This window comes from Mobula hypostoma, chromosome 4, assembly GCF_963921235.1.
Source record: "Mobula hypostoma chromosome 4, sMobHyp1.1, whole genome shotgun sequence".
NCBI classification, from domain to species: Eukaryota; Metazoa; Chordata; class Chondrichthyes; order Myliobatiformes; family Myliobatidae; genus Mobula; species Mobula hypostoma.
The window spans coordinates 95,378,779-95,397,707 of NC_086100.1; the positions used below are offsets into that span (position 1 = coordinate 95,378,779).

General features: G+C 39.6%; 1 protein-coding gene across 2 annotated transcripts in view; it reads left to right on the forward strand.

Annotated features, from left to right (window-relative positions):
* wdr33 (WD repeat domain 33) overlaps positions 1–18,929 on the forward strand; it is a 158,762-nt gene that overhangs the window by 73,030 nt on the left and 66,803 nt on the right. Inside the window, exon 8 of one of the 2 annotated variants that reach the window (XM_063046181.1) lies at positions 5,408–6,674. The exons of the other annotated variant lie outside the window; for it this stretch is intronic. Coding sequence (XP_062902251.1) covers positions 5,408–5,436 — 29 coding nt within the window. The 3' untranslated portion in view covers positions 5,437–6,674. Of the gene's footprint in view, positions 1–5,407; positions 6,675–18,929 lie in introns of those variants that run through there. 2 annotated transcript variants of the gene reach the window in all.

The window sequence follows — 18,929 nt, forward strand, 5'->3', positions numbered from 1 at the left end:
GAATTTGTTACTTCCGTCTCCTTCCAACCAAAAAAAAAGGCTAATATTGGAAATCTAAATTAGAAAGTTCTGGAAGCATTTAGCAAGTCAGCAACATGAGTGGGAAGAGAAATGGTCAACATTTCAGGTTGAAAACTCTTCTGAAGAACTCAATCAGGTTTATTATCATTGATACATGTCATAAAATTTGATGATATGCAGAAGCAGTACAGTGTAATACACAAGATATAACAAATTATAAAAATATCAAATATATATGAAAATAAACTTAAGTAATGCTAGAGAGCAAATATGATGAGGTAGAGTTCTTCAGTTCATTGTCCATTCAGAAATCAGATGCTGGAGTGGAAGAAGGTGTTCCTCAAACAGTCAGACTCAGCATTTAATATAACTGGTACATGTCATGAAATTTGTTGTTTTGCAGCAACAGTACAGTGCAATAGTAATTTTTTTAAAACTGTAAATTGCAATAAAAATATTTATTAAAAATTTAGTGCAAAAAGAAAGCAAAAATATGGTGGAGGAGAAGAAGCTGTTCCTGAAACATTGAGTGTGTCTACAGAATCCTGTACCACCACCTTGATGGTAGCATGAAGAAGAAGGCATGTCCCTGGTGATGGGGGTCCTTAATGATGGATTCCGCCTTCTTGAGACATCAGGTTTTGAAAATGTCCTTGATGCTGGGGTGGTTATTGCCCATGATGGAGCTGGCTGCATTTACAACTTTCTGCAGCTTTTTCTGATCCTGTGCAGTGGCCCCTCCATACCAGACAGTGATGCAACCAGTCAGAATGTAGAAATTTGCAAGAGTCTTTGGTGACATACCAAGTCTCCTCAAACTCCCAATGGAATATAGCCACTGTTGTGTCTTATTTGTAATAGTGCCCACGATAGATCTTCAGAGCTGTTGATGCCCAGGAACTTGAAACTGCTCACCCTTTTCACTTTTGATCCCTCAATGAGGACTGGTGCGTGTTCCCTTGTCTTGCCCTTCCTGAAGTACACAATCATTTCCTTGGTCTTACTGACATTGAGTGCAAGGCTCTTGTTGCGACAATGCTCAGCCAGCTGATCTATCTCGCTCTTGTATACCTCCTTGTTACCATTTCAAATTCTGCCAACAAATTTATCAGCAGCAAATTTATAGATGGTGTTCGAACCGTGTGTGTGGAGAGAGTAGAGGAGTGGAGTGGGCTAAGCATGCATCGTTGAGGTGCTGATCTTCTGGTGAAGAAGTCAAGGATCCAGTTACAGAAGGCCCAGATTTTGGAGCTTGATGATTAGAACTGGTGGTTTGTTTGTGTTGAATGCTTAGCTGTAATCAATAAATAGCAGCCTGACATAGGTATTGCTATTGTCTAGGTGGTCCACCATCAAGTGGAGAACCAGTGAGATTATATCTGCTGTAGACCTATTGTGGTGATAGGCAAATTGTAGCAGTCCAGGTCCTTACTTAGGCAGAAGTTGATTCTGGCCATTGCCAACCTTTCAAAGCACTTCATAGTAGATGTGAGTGCAATTGGGTGGTGGTCATTGAGGCAGATCACTCTACCCTTGGGCACTGCTATGATTGTCATCCTTTTGAAATAGGAGGGAACCTCTGACTGCAGCTGTGAGAGATGGAAGATGATCCCTTGAACAGTTCTGCCTGTTGGTTAGCACAAGTTTTCAGTGCCCTAGCAGGTACACCATCTGGACCTAACGACTGGTGGCGGTTCACCCTGTTGAAAGGTCTGACATCAGCCTCCAAGACTGAGATCATGGAGTCACCAGATGCTGCAGGGATTCACACAAGTGCAGTTTTATTCTCTCTTTCAAAGCTAGCATAAAAAATGTTGAACTCATCTGGGAGTGAAGCATCACAGACATTCACGATGTTGGGTTTTGCCTTGTAGGAAGTAATAGCCTGTAAACCCTGGCCAGATCTGATGTGCATCTGATTCCAACTCTTAACTTCAATTGGAATTGTTTTCTCACCCTTAAAATAGCTTTCCGTGGGTTGTACCTGGACTTGAATAGTTCTGAACCACCGATCTTGAATGCCATAGATCTAGTCCTCGCAGACTACGAATCTTACTGTTCGTCCTCGGCTTTTGGTTTGGGTATGTCCGGTATGTTCTCGAAGGCACACACTCAGCCACACGGGTCTTGATGAAGTTGGTGACAACTGTGGTGGATTCATTCTGATTCAAAGGTAAGTTCCTGAATATTGTCCAGACCACTGACTCAGAGCAGTCCTGTGAGCCCTCCTCCACCTCCCTTGACCATAATTTCTTGGACCACTGGTGCTGCAGTCTTTACTCTTTGCCTGTATGTTGGGAGTAGAAGTACAGCCATGTGATCAGACTGGCTAAAGTATGGGCATGGGATAGCAAGGTAGGTTTCCTTGATGGTGGTCAAGTGTGTTGGCTCCTCTGGTTCCACAGGTGAAACGTTGATGGTAGTTGTTTGGAGACTTCTTCAAGGTGGCCTGGGTGAAATCTCCTGCAATGATAGGGAAGACATCAGGATGAGCTGTTTTGTGACTGCTGATCACGATGCTCAGCTCCTCCTGAGCCTGTTGGACTCAGGTGAAATGTACACCGTTACTAGGGTAATGGCAGAAAACTCTTCACTTTTAAGCAGAAGGTGGTTCATTGTCATGGCCAGAAGCGTGGCAGGTGGTGAACTCCCAAGCCAGGCTGAAAAACAGAAGAATGAGACCTCCTCTACCCAGAACCTTGTTAGCAAAGGTGCATTTGCTGGAGAACAAGATTGAGGACCTGATTATTGTATCGGAGGGAAATGAGGAATTGTTATGTTCTGTGTTTTACTGAGCCAAGGTTTACTCCGAGCAAGCCAGATTTGAAGATAAGACCCTCAAAGATAAGACTTCTCAAAACACTGGGTGGACCAGAAATCTGTTTCAGAAAAGGCAAAAGGTGGGGGGGGGGGGGGTTGTGCGTTTCATGATAAACACTCTGTGGTGCTCCGATGTGGAGGTTTTGCCGTACTTGTGTTCTCCCGACCTGAAACAAAACAATCAAGTACCTGCTATTCTATTTACCAAGAGAGTTCTCTTCCGTGACCCTGGTTGCAGTTGACGCACCACAATTTGCTGACTGTAGTCAGGCACTTGAGATACTACATGCTGTCGACACCAAACAAGGAGCTGTTTACTCTGGCACATTTCAAATCGTAGTTGGAGACTTCAAACAGGCTTGTTTTAAGAAATCTCTGCCCAAATACCCTTAACCTATAGCACCAGCGGTCCCAACACTTGACCACTGCTATACTACGATAGGGAATGCCTACCATTCCATGCCTAGACTGCATTTCAGGAATCTGATCATTTGGCTGCCCACTTAATTCAGGCAGAGGCTAAAGAGTAAGGCTTCAGAGATGAGGACAGCAAAGAGGTGGTCGTGGGGGACAGAGCAGTAGCTATGGGATTGCTTTGAGTTGGTCGGCTGGGCTGTGTTCAAGGGCTTACCAGTGGATCTGAATGAATACGCCACGGTTGTCACGGACTTTATACAAGCAGTTGTAAATGAGTATGTCCCCACAAAAACATTCAGAATCTTCCCCAACCAGAAGCTCTGGATGGACCATGAGTCTGCTGAGGGCTAGAACAGAGACATTCTTACTAACCCACCCATCTACATTTTCATCCAGGGCATTTATATACATCACAAACAGCAGAGGTCCCAGCACAGATCCCTGTGAAACTGACCTCCAGTTCACTTCAACCACTGCCCTCTGTCTTTTACATGCAAGCTAGTTCCTGAATCCAAATACTCAATTTGCTGCAGACCTCATGCATCCCAATCTTCTGGATTAGCTCCCCTTGAGGGACTTTGTCAAATGCTTTTCTAAAATCCATACTGACAACATCCACTGCTTAACCTTCATCAACCTCTCTCGTCACCTTGTTACAAAACTCCAGTCAAGTTGGTAAGACATGATCTGCCCTGCACAAAGCCATGCTGGCTCTCCTTTATTATTTTACACATCAATAGTAGTAGGCAGTTAATCAAATTGGGGGAAAAACATTTTATTTAAGAAGGAATTATATCATTTCAGTTCATACCATATCCCAAGGCCAGAAGTGTTTCTTTTATCAGCATTCAATATTTGACATTTTCTTCATTTTGCTTTCCTTCAGGGTTATATTTAAGATGTATTATGCTGTTTTTTTTACAAGGTACAAATTATTTTAGTAGCCCATTTGCAAAATCATTTCAAATACTTTTCCATATTGGCAAATGACATAAATGAATCCAGCTCGTGAGTCCTGAGACACCCCAATCTTTTCTTATTGACTACTATTTTGTTTTGCAAGCTGTCAATGGGATGGTATCTTCAGCCTTTATTTGGCTATGTAAACAAGGTTTCATAATAGTTGGGCTAGAGAAGCATAGCATCACTTTTAAAGCAATCTCTTTGAAGTGAGATTATAAAGTTTCAATAAATGCCCAAAGAACCAAATGGAAAGCAGGTAGGGATCAGGCTACTAGAATCTTCTTTAAAGTGACTCTTTTAATCACATAGTGCCTTGCCTATTTTTTAGAAGAAAGACAAGATTTTTTTAATGGTAATAGGAGAATTTCACTTTAAGACAGAGTGCTAAATTATAGAGAAGCAGAATGGAATGAAAGTGACCATTTGTTCCAGCAGACCTAGTTCCTGCACAGATCATATCCAGCCAGTCATCACTAATTCCAACTGAAGGGCAGCTCTGTGGAGTTTCTATATACCTCTTGCCCCAATCCATTCCCATCAAAAAAAAATATAAAAGCTCTTATGTGCTGCAGTCCTCTCATTTATTGCTCGACTACTTTTACCTTACCATTCCTTCATGAAAATGATTCAGTATTTAAGGTACAGTGGATTCCAGTTAACTAGTCTGTTGGTTAGTCAGGGCAGCCGCTTATTTGGAACAGCTCTTGAAGAACAAAACTAAATAAAGAAAATAGCTGGAATTCCCTTCATTTATTTGAGACACTATGCTGCTTAATTAGAACAGGAGACTTTTGCCAAACAGTTTCTAGTTAACGTCAGTCATGTAAACTTGTGCTAAGAATGAACAGTTTTTAAAAAGCAACAGTTGTGTGTGTTTGTGTTCAAAAAGCAGTTGATTTTTTTTTCACTGATAGTTGGCAAGAAATAAGCAGTAAGACAATTTAGAATTGCTTTGCTTGCTGCAATTTCAAGCATTTAGGCTTGGAGATGCCAAAAGTGGGCGGGAGTGAAAATGAAGCTATTTCACTACTTCAGCAAGTTAAGAATAACAAATAATTTGAAGATATCAACAATCATCTTGATTGTTAGAATAATGAAAGTTTGGAGGATGAAATTGCCAAAGGCATTGTATGGAGGCAGTCCATTATCTGCACCAGATGTCTGTGTTAATTTTGTTCATTTAAAGGCAATCAAAAGGACACAGCTGCTCGTTGATTGTCCGTCGTATCTGACGATGACAGTGAAACCCGTGCAGGAGAGTTTTTAAAGTGGAAAACTGGAACAGTACCGCTCTTACAACCTCAGAAGTCTGAATCCAGTAATATGAGTAGCTGTCACAAACTGGGGTCACTGTGACTACTTCCATGCCTTATCACGCCCTTCACTTTCCATGAAGCGTTACAGAACTGTCTTCTTGGCTGTTGGATCTCACTGTTGATCTCATCTGCTCAGTCTGCTGGAGCTGACTTCACATGCTAGGACTGGCATGTCTCTCTTTCACCAGGTTATGAGGCCCACCAGCTACCCTCACCTTGTTTAGCCCACCTTTCTGCTGTCGCACGTGGACAGCTACTGGAGTCATAGGTGAGAGCTGAATGTTCGCTGGGTACCAGTGAGTGAGCAGCCCCAGAAAGGACTGGACAAAGGGCTACCCCTTCCTGAATACCCCATACACAGCAGCATGCATTGGATCAATAATTATTAGGGACTAATACACAGCTTTATAGTCTGGTGGTAGCATTGGTGTATTCGAATTCATTCTATATCTTAATTGCATAATTTGTTACTCAGTTAAAGGGTAATTTGTCTTTTATTTATACCCTTTTACCTCTTTTCGTGAGAATTCAGCTAATTGGGTGAAAATGTACTGGAAGTGATGTGTCCCAATTAATGGGAATCCACAATTTATAATTTACAACTTTTCTTTAAAAGTTAGCATTAATATGAATGGGCTTTTCTTTTTAATTCCATTTGGTGTAATACTTTGTGTCTGCACTCGTTAAAGCACTCTCTACATTTGCCTTGTTGGAAAACTTTGTACTCCGTTGTCTAAGTTGTTTATAAATGTGAAAATTTTGCAACCATAACTCAGCCTTGCAAGGTACCTTTCTTAATGTTTATGTATTTATATCAAATAAACTACCAGTCTCATCCTTGCCTCACCTGTTTCATCAGTGGTTTTGCTTATCTTCGTGACTGGTCAACAGCATGTCACTCTTGATAATTTTTTCAAAATTTCACAATCAGAAAGGAATTTTTAGGATGTGATGTTATCGCTATGAAGGTATTTGTTATGCCCAATAGCTTCATGTGACTTGGGCCAGATTTGTCTTTTGACCATCTTACAAATAACTACTTCCAGATAATCCACAATATAAGATCATAATGTATGCCATGGCCTGTGATCTAAAATATGTAATCTTGCATCTAATTTTCCACATTGCAAACCAGTCCACTTGTTACCAAGTCTTTTCACTGCAAGGCTGATAGAGATCATAAATGATTGGGAATAGTTTCCATAACATTTAATTTTCTAATGAAAACCAAGTTGAAATGTTTCAAACGTTTATGTAAGCCACGAAGCTCCATGGAATTTATGGTTAACTGCTTCTGGCTCCTGTTGGACATTTTCCCATTTAGTTATAAAGTATGCAATTTAAATTTGTCTTTAACTACTTTTATAGTTTTTTCCACAAAGGATATATTTATACTTGAACATATCTTTACGGCAGTTTAATAAAGAAAAACGAGCATGCTTCTAGCTGAATGGTGGCTGAGTATGTAAAAATGCACTGCAAATCCAGTACTGAGATCACAGATTCCATTCCAATAATGATATAAAGATTAAAACTTGGCCTAGAGTAAAGTGCATGAAAAACATTAACCAATATTCTGTAGATTTTATCATTCATTTAAGTGATTCTGGCCTTTCTCATTAGCCTTGTATCATTTAATTCACTGTTGCAATGTCTAAAATGTACAAGACGTATCTGGAAATCCTTGTACGCAGATGGTTTCATATTAAGTTTGTAATGAGCAGTGTGGGGATTAGAAAAAAGAATGAAATTAGCAAAGAAAAGTACTGAGTGCTAGAAATGTAAAATGCAGCTGTTGGAAATGCTGATCTAATTGCTGGAATCGCTGCTATCTGTAAAAGTTTGAAATGTTCCCAGTCAGAAGATGTGATTGACCTTCACTTTGAGAGTTTATTTATTTAGTCCCTGTTACTTTCTACTTGTTTTCTGTTCTGGCTGTTCGTTCCTTTGGTATGGTCTAGAACAAGCCCTCTTATAATAAGAACAAATAAGAACAGCTCTTGAAGGACCGTGTTGGGGCACTGGAGAGGCAACTGGATGACCTCAGGTTCATCCGGGAAAACGAGAGTTTTCTGGACAAGACCCACAGCGTGATCATTGCACCGAAAACACAGGAAGAGAGAAGGGGGGCGACCATGAGGAAGGGTTGGAAGCTTGGAGTACAGGAGACCCCGGGAGATGTACCTCTTGAAAACAGGTTCACACTCTTGGAAGCTGTCAGGACAGAAGACACTGCCAGTCTGAGAGGCGGACAGGTCTGCGAGTCAAAAAGTGGCGCTGAAGCAAAGCCGAGGAGACAGACATCAGGCAGAGCCGTGGTAGTAGGGGACTCCATAGTGAGAGGTACAGAAAGGGGTTTCTGCGGCAACAGGCAGGATTTAAGGATGGTGTGTTGCCTCCCTGGTGCCAGGATCAAGGACATCATGGACCGATTGCAGGGCATCCTCAAGGGTGAAGGTGAACAGCCAGAAGTGGTGGTGCATGTCAGCACAAATGACGTTGGGAAGAGGAAGAAAGAAATTCTGCAGCGTGACTTCAAAGAACTCGGAAGAAGGATGAAAAGCAGGACCTCCAGTGTGGTTATCTCTGGTTTGCTTCCAGTTCCTCGTGCTGGTGAGGGCAGGAACAGGGAGATAGGGGATCTGAATGTGTGGCTAAGGAGCTGGTGCGGGAAGCAGGGATTTAGATTCTTAGACCACTGGGATCTGTTTTGGGGTAAGGATGAATTGTACAAAAGGGATGGGTTGCACCTTAACAGGCAGGGTCCAGCATTCTGGCAGACAGATTTGCCACTGCTACACGGGTGTGTTTAAACTAAGTAGTTGGGGGGGGGGGAGGAGAGGAAATGTAAGGATGGAGTTAAAGGGAAAGAGAGAATAAGGAAAGTTAAGAAAGACAACAGAATTAATGGGGCAGAAAGATCAGGAAGGGATTGGAGAGTATGGCCAAGTGCAATAGGAATCGATGTGAAAGGTGAGGGGAGTAATGGATTAAAAGTATTATATATGAATGCATGAAGTATAAGAAATAAAGTGGATGAGCTTGAGGCTCAGTTGGAAATTGGCAAGTATGATGTTGTAGGAATAACAGAGACATGGCTGCCAGAGGACCAGGGCTGGGAAATGAATATTCAAGTGTATACGTCCTATCGAAAGGACAGACAGGTGGGCAGAGGGGATGGGGTGGCTCTGTTGGTGAGGAATGAAATTCAGTCCCTTGCGAGGGGCGACATAGAATCAGGAGATGCAGAGTCAGTATGGGTAGAACTGAGAAACTGTAAGGGCAAAAAGACCCTAATGGGAGTTACCTACAGGCCCCCAAACAGTAGCCTGGATATAGGGTGCAAGCTGAATCAAGAGTTAAAATTGGTATGTCGCAAAGGTAATTCTACGGCTGTTATGGGGGATTTTAACATGCAGGTAGACTGGTAAAATCAGGTTGGTACTGGACCTCAAGAAAGGGAGTTTGTGGAGTGCCTCCGAGGTGGATTCTTAGAGCAGCTTGTACTGGAACCTACCAGGGAGAAGGCAATTCTGGATTTAGTGTTGTGTAATGAGCCAGATTTGATAAGGAAACTTAAGGTAAAGGAGCCATTAGGAGGTAGTGACCATAATATGCTAAGTTTTAAACTACAATTTGAGAGGGAGAAGGGAAAATCGGAAGTGTCGGTATTGCAGTTGAACAAAGGGGACTATGGAGTTAAGAGGGAGGAGCTGGCCAAAGTTGACTGGGAAGATACCCTAGCAAGGATGACAGTGGAACAACAATAGCAGGTATTTCTGGGAATAATACAGAAGGTGCAGGATCAGTTCATTCCAAAGAAGAAGAAAGATTCTAAGAGGAGTAAGGGGCGACCGTGGCTGACAAGAGAAGTCAAGGATAGTATAAAAATAAAAGAGAAGTATAACATAGCAGGGGACTTCCGGTAGAGCTCATGGAGTGAAGTCGTGTTCTTGACTCGCTCCATTTCCTCTGAGTTTTTCTTCTTATGATCAGCTATATTTTAACCAACCATTAAGGCATCGACTTTTACAATACTTTGAAACAAATTGGGCTCTTTGATAATCGGATGCTTTTAAGGTCTGATATGTCTAAGAATGGAAAAAATGTGAGGGACACAAACCTCCGGTTAGACCGAAAGGTACCGATTTTCCTCCGACTGAACCACCGGTGACTTTGAAAGCTATATCGGATCTAATTCAAAGGGAAATTTCAACCTCTATTACGGAGCTGATTCGTGTGGAAATTTCAATTAATTTCCAGAAATTTGCCGATTCAATCGATAAAATACAAACATCTATTATGAAACATCAGTCGGCTATATCTAATCTTCAAAAATCCACGCAACAAAATGAACTCAAGATGGGGAAAATTGAAGAAACAATATAATGAAGAAGAAACTTGACTTTCTGACCTTTAAAAACTCTGACTTAGAATCCAGAATGCGACGGCAGGATCTTCGAATGATTGGTGTGCGTGAAGCTGCTGAATCTGACAACCCAATGAAGTTTTTTTTCTCAACTTTTAAAAGATGCATTTCCTACTGTATTTCCTGACCAACCACTGTTATTAGATCGTGTTCACAGAGTTCCATCATACTCGTCTAAGTCAGATAAACCTTGACATGTCATCTTACGTTTTCATTACTTTCAAGACAAGGAGAAACTGTTTCGATTCGTTCGATCTAAAGGTTTCATTGATTTTTTTTGGATCTTCATTTCCGGTTTGTGGAGGATTTCAGTAAACCAATTCGGGATCAACGGGTTCGTTACAGATCTGTGATGTCGGAACTCTACAAGATGGATTTAAAACCAGCGCTGCTTTACCCAGCACGTCTAAGGATACGTACGCCTGACGGAGCCCTTCATTTTTTTGAATCTCCATCGGATGCCCAGAGTTATCTGGATCAATTTTCACCTTCAACATCTTAATCGTAATTTTTAACTATCTCCGTTTGATCGGAGGTTGTGAATCTGTCGGCCTTAATTTTTTTTGCCTTATATGGGCAGAAAGGTTTTTTTGATTAATTGATATGGTTGCTAAACTTTCTTTCTATCTGCGTCATTCCTTTCTTTTTCCCAGGGGATTCTGGGTGGTTATTTCCTCAGCGTCATTCTACGTATTTCCTTTGAGGCCTTAAATTTTGTAGTTTTTAAATCTACTTTTTTTTGTAGGATTTCATAACTAGTTTATGTTAATAATTTCATTTCTTTTTTTGTTTATTCATAGGGTCTGGGGTTTGTTGTGGTTTTTATATTTTCTGGCTTTTTCTCTGTTATATTAAGTGTTTGTTTTAATTGATTTACTTTTTAAAATTTTTTTACTGTTTTATAACTAGCTGATCTTTTATATATTTACACTTTTTTTTAGTGAGTGTCTATCGGAAGTCATGGGGGTAGTTTTAGTGCTTCTTTCTGGCTGGTCTGTTTTGGATTTAGCCTTGGGGTTATGGGGTGGGGGGTGGTGGGAGGGGATCACGTTTTAGTTTTTTTCTTCTTGGGCTATGTACACTATTGAAGTATTGGTTGCGTTCTCCTTCCCGATATCTCTTATTTGTTCTGTTCCCTTTCCGGGTTCGTGGGTCGAGCCTATCGTCAATCCTCCTTTTTGCGGGTTGACTTTAGGGTTTATGGAGTCTATTATTAATTTTGTCTCCTGGAATACTAATGGTCTTAACCATCCTATTAAAAGGAAAAAAGTTTTTAAAGTGTTCCAGAGACTTAAAGCACAAATTCTATTTTTACAAGAGACCCATGTGCGGAGGGGGGACAGACTACGTTTTTTTAAATTCTGGAAGGAACAACAGTTTCATTCGAACTCTAACGTGAAGATTCGAGGCGTCTCTATTTTTATAGACTCCTCAGTTACTTTTATACAACATGATATTATCTCTGATCTGAATGGTAGATTTCTACTGGTTAGTGGTCTACTATTTAATAAAAAGGTACTTTTGGTTAATGTTTATGCTCCCAATATGGACTGTCCGGAATTTTATAAATCATTATTCAATCAGTTCCCGAATTTGAATGAGTTTTCCTTGATCTGGAGCAGAGATCTTAATACTTGTTTATCTCCAGCTTTGGACTGTTCGGCTCCTCTATGGACCTTAACTAATAAATCTGCAACTTTGATTAATTCATTCCTCTCTGATTCTGGGTCGACGGACATTTTGCATCCTCAGGAAAAAGATATTTCTTTTTTTTCACATGTTCATCATTCCTATTCAAGAATTGATTATTTCTTTATTGACTCTCGTCTTATTTCTTCAGTGATTAAATGTGATTATGACTCTATAACCATTTCGGATCATGCTCCACTTAAGCTTTCTATTAAAATTCAGGCCAATACACAAAATAATAGACAATGGCGTTTTAATTCGCTGTTGCTTCAGGACTCGGACTTTGTTAAATTTATGAATGAACAGATTGATTTTTTTTTACAATCAACTATACAGAGGATATTTCTGTGAACATTCTTTGGGATATTTTTAAAGCTTATATTCGTGGTCAGATTATCTCGTATTCTGCTGCTTTGAGGAAGAAGCTGAAGCAGGAGGAGTTGGTAATTGTGGACAAGATTAAGGAAATTGATAAGAAATATGTTACAGCTCCCTCTGAGGAGTTATATAAACAAAGAACTGAACTTCAAATGGAACACAGTTTATTACTTTCGTCCTCGATTGTAAACCAATTAAACTAAACAAGAAGTGAATTTTATGTACACAGTGACAAAATTGGCAAACTGTTGGCTAACCAATTGAAGTCTAATTATGCTAAATCTCAAATTAATCAGATTTATAATCAAAATGATCGACTGATACTTGATCATGCGGGGATTAATCAAACCTTCTTTGATTTTTATTCTTCCTTATATCAATCAGAGTCTCCTCGAGACTCTAAATATATGAATGATTTTTTAGATAACCTAGACTTCCCTGAGATTTCACAGGATATGTTTTCTATGCTAGATACTCCCATTACCACTGATGAGATTAAGAATGTTATTTCCTCTATGAACCTGGGGAAAGCTCCTGGCCCTGATGGGTTTACCACAGAACTTTATAAATGTTTTGCACTTTAATTAATCCCTTGGTTCTGTAGGGTTTTCGAGGCTTCATTAAAACTTGGTAAACTTCCCGAATCTTTCAATAGAGCGTCAATCTCTCTAATATTAAAGAAGGATAAAGATCCTGCTCAATGTGCATCTTATAGACCAATATCTTTATTAAATGTTGATTCTAAAAGTTTTTCTAAGTTATTAGCAAACAGATTAGAAAAAGTACTTCCTTTTATTATTTTGGAAGACCAAGCGGGTTTTATTAAAGGTCGTTACTCTTTTTATAACATTCGCACACTGTTAAATATTGTTTATACCCCCTCACAAAATGTTCCTGAGCATGTTATCTCTTTAGATGCTGAGAAAGCTTTTGATAGAGTAGAATGGCCTACTTATTTAAGGTGCTTGAAATGTTTAATTTTAGCTCGAAATTTATATCCTGGATCAAACTGTTATATCATTCTCCTGTGGCCTCAGTCCGTACTAACTCTTTAAGCTCACCTTTTTTCCCTCTTTTTCAAGGTACTCGACAAGGTTGTCCTCTTAGTCCTTTATTATTTGATATTGCATTAGAACCTCTTGCAATTGCCATTCGAGAATCTCCAAATATTACTGGGATAACTCGGGGCTTAAAGTCCCATAAAATATCACTCTATGCTGATGACTTACTTTTATATATTTCTAACCCTCAAATATCCATCCCTGCTGTTTTAGAGTTATTAGCACAATTTAGTCTTTTTTCAGGTTATAAATTAAATCTTAGTAAGAGTGAACTTTTCCCGATTAGTAAACAACTTCCCTTATATCATAATTTATAGCGAGAGGATTCGAGTACAGGAGCAGGGAGGTACTACTGCAGTTGTACAAGGCCTTGGTGAGACCACACCTGGAGTATTGTGTGCAGTTTTGGTCCCCTAATCTGAGGAAAGACATCTTTGCCATAGAGGGAGTACAAAGAAGGTTCACCAGATTGATTCCTGGGATGGCAGGTCTTTCATATGAAGAAAGACTGGATGAACTGGGCTTGTACTCGTTGGAATTTAGAAGATTGAGGGGGGATCTGATTGAAACGTATAAGATCCTAAAGGGATTGGATAGGCTAGATGCGGGAAGATTGTTCCCGATGTTGGGGAGGTCCAGAACGAGGGGTCACAGTTTGAGGATAGAGGGGAAGCCTTTTAGGACCGAGATTAGGAAAAACTTCTTCACACAGAGAGTGGTGAATCTGTGGAATTCTCTGCCACAGCAAACTGTTGAGGCCAGTTCATTGGCTATGTTTAAGAGGGAGTTAGATATGGCCCTTGTGGCTACAGGGGTCAGGGGGTATGGAGGGAAGGCTGGAGCGGGGTTCTGAGTTGGATGATCAGCCATGATCATAATAAATGGCGGTGCAGGCTCGAAGGGCCGAATGGCCTACTCCTGCACCTATTTTCTATGTTTCTATGTTTCTATAACTTTCCGTTTAAATTGATTAATAATTATTTTTCATATCTTGGGATTAAAATTACTTGTAAACACAAAGATTTATTCAAGATTAACTTTTTACCCTTAATTGACCATATTATTCAACTTTCATCTAAATGGTTTCCATTATATTTAACTTTGATTGGTCGTATTAATGCAGTTAAGATGTTTTTTCTGCCAAAATTTTTATATATATTTCAGGCATTACCGATTTTTGTTCCAAAATCTTTTTTTGATAAAGTTGACTCAAAAATTTCTTCATTTATTTGGCAAAATAAAAACCCGAGACTGGGTAAAATACATTTACAGAAAGCTAAGAGAGATGGAGGTTTAGTATTACCTAATTTTAGATTCTATTATTGGGCAATTAATATTTGACATATGAAATTTTAGTTATTTGACCAGGATATACTATCCATTCCCAAATGGGTAGCATTGGAATTACAATCTGTTCAGGGCTATACACTTGGCTGTATTTTAGGTTCCTCTCTTCCTTTTGATTTGAAACGCCTCAAACAGGTCTCTCACCCGATAGTTAAATATACCTTATGTATTTGGTTTCAATTCAGAAAATTTTTTGATCTTAACCAATTTGGGCTAGCGATTCCTATCTTAGGTAACATATTTTTTCCTCCCTCTTTTATGGATCGTGCTTTTCAAATTTGGAAGTCTAAGGGTATTTCACAGTTTTTGGATTTATTTTTAGATGGTTCCCTTATGTCTTTTGAACAATTATCTAATAAATATAATTTATCAAGAATACATTTTTTTAGATATCTACAAGTTAGAAATTTCCTAAGTACTATACTTTCTTCCTTTCTAATGCTTCCTCCTACATACATTTTAGATACTATAATTAACCTTAATCCATGTCAGAAAGGTGCATCGGCTATGACTTATAATATTATTATGAAACTTAGGGAAGCTCCATTTGATAAGATTAGGGTAGATTGGGAACAGGAATTGGGTTCTATCATTTCCGTGGATGACTGGGGGCAGATTTTACAATTAGTCAATACTTCCTCTATCTATGCTAAACATTCCCTAATTCAATTTAAAGTTGTTCATAGAGCACATATGTCCAAAGATAAACTGGCTCACTTTTATTCTCATATTAATCCTTTTTGTGATAGATGTCCGGGGCAGATAGCCTCTTTAACTCATATGTTTTGGTCTTGGCCTACTCTGGAAACTTTTTGGAGAGACATTTTTAATATTATCTCAAAGGTATTGAATATGGATATCTCTCCTCACCCTATTACTGCTATCTTTGGACTACCTAAAATTTCCAGTAATCTTTCTCCTTCAGCCCGTAGAATGATTGCATTTCTTACTTTAATGGTGAAAAGATGTATCTTACAACATTGGAAAGAGCTTAATGCTCCAACTACATTTTTTGGTTTTCTCAGACGATATTATGCTTGAATTTGGAGAAAATTAGAAGCAATCTTTATGATTCCTCACTTAAATTTGAACAGACCTGGAGATCTTTTATTCAATATTTTCATTTAATGAATTTTTTTTTCTTCTCTTTTTTGCTCCATATTTATATACCCTTGTTTTGTTTTACTGTTTTTAATGGAGGTCGGGTTTGAGGACGTGATTTTGAGTTCTTTAACTCTACTTGGTTCCAAGTTAGCCCATTGCTTTGCTTTGCTTTTAGTTTAGTTGCACGGTGGGTTTTTTTTCCTTTATTGATATATATATATATAAATTAGTATACTATTATGTTACCTTAGTATGTTATGTTTAAATTACCTTGTTTGTATCATTTTTTTTCTGTATTAATATCTCCTGTAATTTTATTATATTCTAACAGTGTATTAGTGCCTATATGGCTTACCTTTTTGTATACTTATTCAATAAAAAGATTTAAAAGGAGAAGTATAACATAGCAAAGGTGAGCAGGAAGCCAGAGGACTGGGAAACTTTTAAAGAGCAACAGAGGATAACTAAAAAGGCAATACAGGGGGAAAAGATGAGATATGAAGGCAAGCTAGCCAAGAATTTAAAGGAGGATAGTAAAAGAAGCTTAGTATGTGAAGAGGAAAAAATTAGTTAAGACCAAAGTTGGGCCCTTGAAGACAGAAATGGGTGAATTTATTATGGGGAACAAGGAAATGGCAGACGAGTTGAATGGGTACTTTGGATCTGTCTTCACTAGGGAAGACACAAACAATCTCCCAGGTGTAATAGTGGCTGGAGGGCCTAGGTTAACGGAGGAACTGAAGGAGATTCACATTAAGCTGAAAATGGTGTTGGATAGACCGATGGGACTGAAGGCTGATAAATCCCCAGGGCCTGATGGTCTGCCCGCCAGGGTACTTAAGGAGGTGGCTCTAGAAATTGTGGACATATTGGTAATTATTTTCCAATGTTCTATAGATTCAGGATCAGTTCCTGAAGACTGGAGGGTAGCTAATGTTATCCCACTGTTTAAGAAAGGAGGGAGAGAGAAAACAGGCAATTATAGACCAGTTAGCCTGACATCAGTGGTGGGGAAGATTCTGGAGTCAATTATAAAAGATGAAATAGTGGCATATTTGGATAGCAGTAACAGGATCAGTCCGAGTCAGCATCGATTTACGAAGGGGAAATCATGCTTAACTAATCTTCTGAAATTTTTTGAAGATGTAACTTTGAAAATGGACAAGGGAGAGCCAGTGGATGTAGTGTACCTTGGCTTTTGGAAAGCCTTTGATAAGGTCCCACATAGGAGATTAGTGGGCAAAATTAGAGCACATGGTATTGGGGGTAGGGTACTGACACGAATCGTAAATTGGTTGGCAGACAGGAAACAGAGTAGGGATTAACGGGTCCCTTTCAGGATGGCAGGCAGTGACTAATGGGGTACCGCAAGGCTCAGTGCTGAGACCGCAGCTATTTACAATATACATTAATTTTAGATGAAGGGATTGAAAGTAACATTAGCAAATTTGCAGATGACAGAAAGCTGGATGGTAGTGTGAAATGTGTGGAGGATGTCGAGATAATGCAGGATGACTTGGACAGGTTGGGTGAGTGGGCAGATGCAGTTTAATGTGGATAAATGTGAGGTTATCCACTTTGGTGGCAAGAACAGGAAGGCAGATTACTATTTGAATGGTGTCAAGTTAGGAAAAGGGGAAGTACAATGAAATCTTGGTGTCCTTGTTCATCAGTCACTGAAAGTAAGCATGCAGGTACAGCAGGCAGTGAAGAAAGCTAATGGCATGTTGGCCTTCATAACAAGGGGAGTTGAGTATAGGAGCAAAGAGGTCCTTCTGCAGTTGTACAGGGCCCTGGTGAGGCCACACCTGGAGTATTGTGTACAGTTTTGGTCTCCAAATTTGAGGAAGGACATTCTTGCTATTGAGGGAGTGCAGCGTAGGTTCACAAGGTTAATTCCCGGGATGGCAGGACTGTCATATATTGAAAGATTGGAGCGACTGGGCTTGTATACACTGGCATTTAGAAGGATGAGAGGGGATCTGATTGAAACATATAAGATTATTAAGGGATTGGACACGCTGGAGGCAGGAAACATGTTCCCGATGTTGGGGAAGTCCAGAACCAGAGGCCACAATTTGAGAATAAGGGGTAGGCCATTTAGAACGGAGTTGAGGAAAAACATTTTCACCCAGAGAGTTGTGGATCTGTGGAATGCTCTGCCTCAGAAGGCAGTGGAGGCCAATTCTCTGGATTCTTTCAAGAAAGAGTTAGATAGAGCTCGTAACGATAGTGGAGTCAAGGGATATGGGGAGAAGGCAGGAATGGGATACTGATCATGGGGCCATGATCACAGTGAATGGTGGTGCTGGCTCGAAGGGCTGAATGGACTACTCCTGCACCTATTGTCGATTGTCTGTTGTCAAATGGAAATCTCCGCTGGGTCAACAGAGCTATATACGGTAGGCCCATGTATTTAAAGAGAGTTCAGCTAATGGTAGTGTGTTCACCTATTTAGTATTTCTTAGATATAATTTTGATTTTTGACAAGTTTTTCTACTAATCAAGTGGTATAGTGCACATCAAATGGATTTATGAAATATAATAACAGAACTTTAGGGAAAGTAGCTTTCCTAACTTGTCCTGACAGCCTTCAAAACAGCATGTAAATATACCTTGGTCTTTATGACTTGCACTCTTAAACTTTTATTATCTTTTGTCGTTCTTGCACTTTTTTGGTTAACTCTTATCTACCACATACATGTCCAGTCCACTAGCCTTCCTGTCTGGCATGGTCATTATTCTTCACACTCTTTGCTTTCAAGTTCCATGCCATTGACATGTCTTGAAGGTATGCTACAAACCATTACTACATCAATACAAGTGGTGGTCCTGAGGAATATCACTGTCTTTTTTTTTCATTCATTCTGAAAGATAGTTATGGCCATGCCCGTTCTTTGTCCCTTGGCTAATTGGCCAGTATCCCTGTTGGTATTGCCTGTTTGGTTTTGGTAACAAGTCCATTCTGTGACTCTTTACTACCAGTAAAAGATACAAAAGCTTTAGCCCTTTTCCAGTGAAAGATACAAACCTTTCTGCTTCCTAACCAAAATATATGGTAGTTACACATAGCTGACATCTAACGTGCTGTGTGGACCTCCCTAAATATGCATTCTCAACTGGCTATTAATTTTGCCCATCTTATTGATTCTGATAGTGCTGACCAGTCTTTGGGTTTATTCTTGCATCCTTTTTGAATAAAGTCATAACAGTTTCAAATATTTGATGGTTTGGTCTTGTGCTTACATATTTTCCACTAAGATTGAAAGAGTACAGAGAAAATTTACAAAGATGATGCCGGGATCTGAATTATAGGGGAAGGTTGAATAGATTAGGACTTTGTTTTTTTTTGGTGTGTTGGAGAATGAGGGGAGATTTGATAGA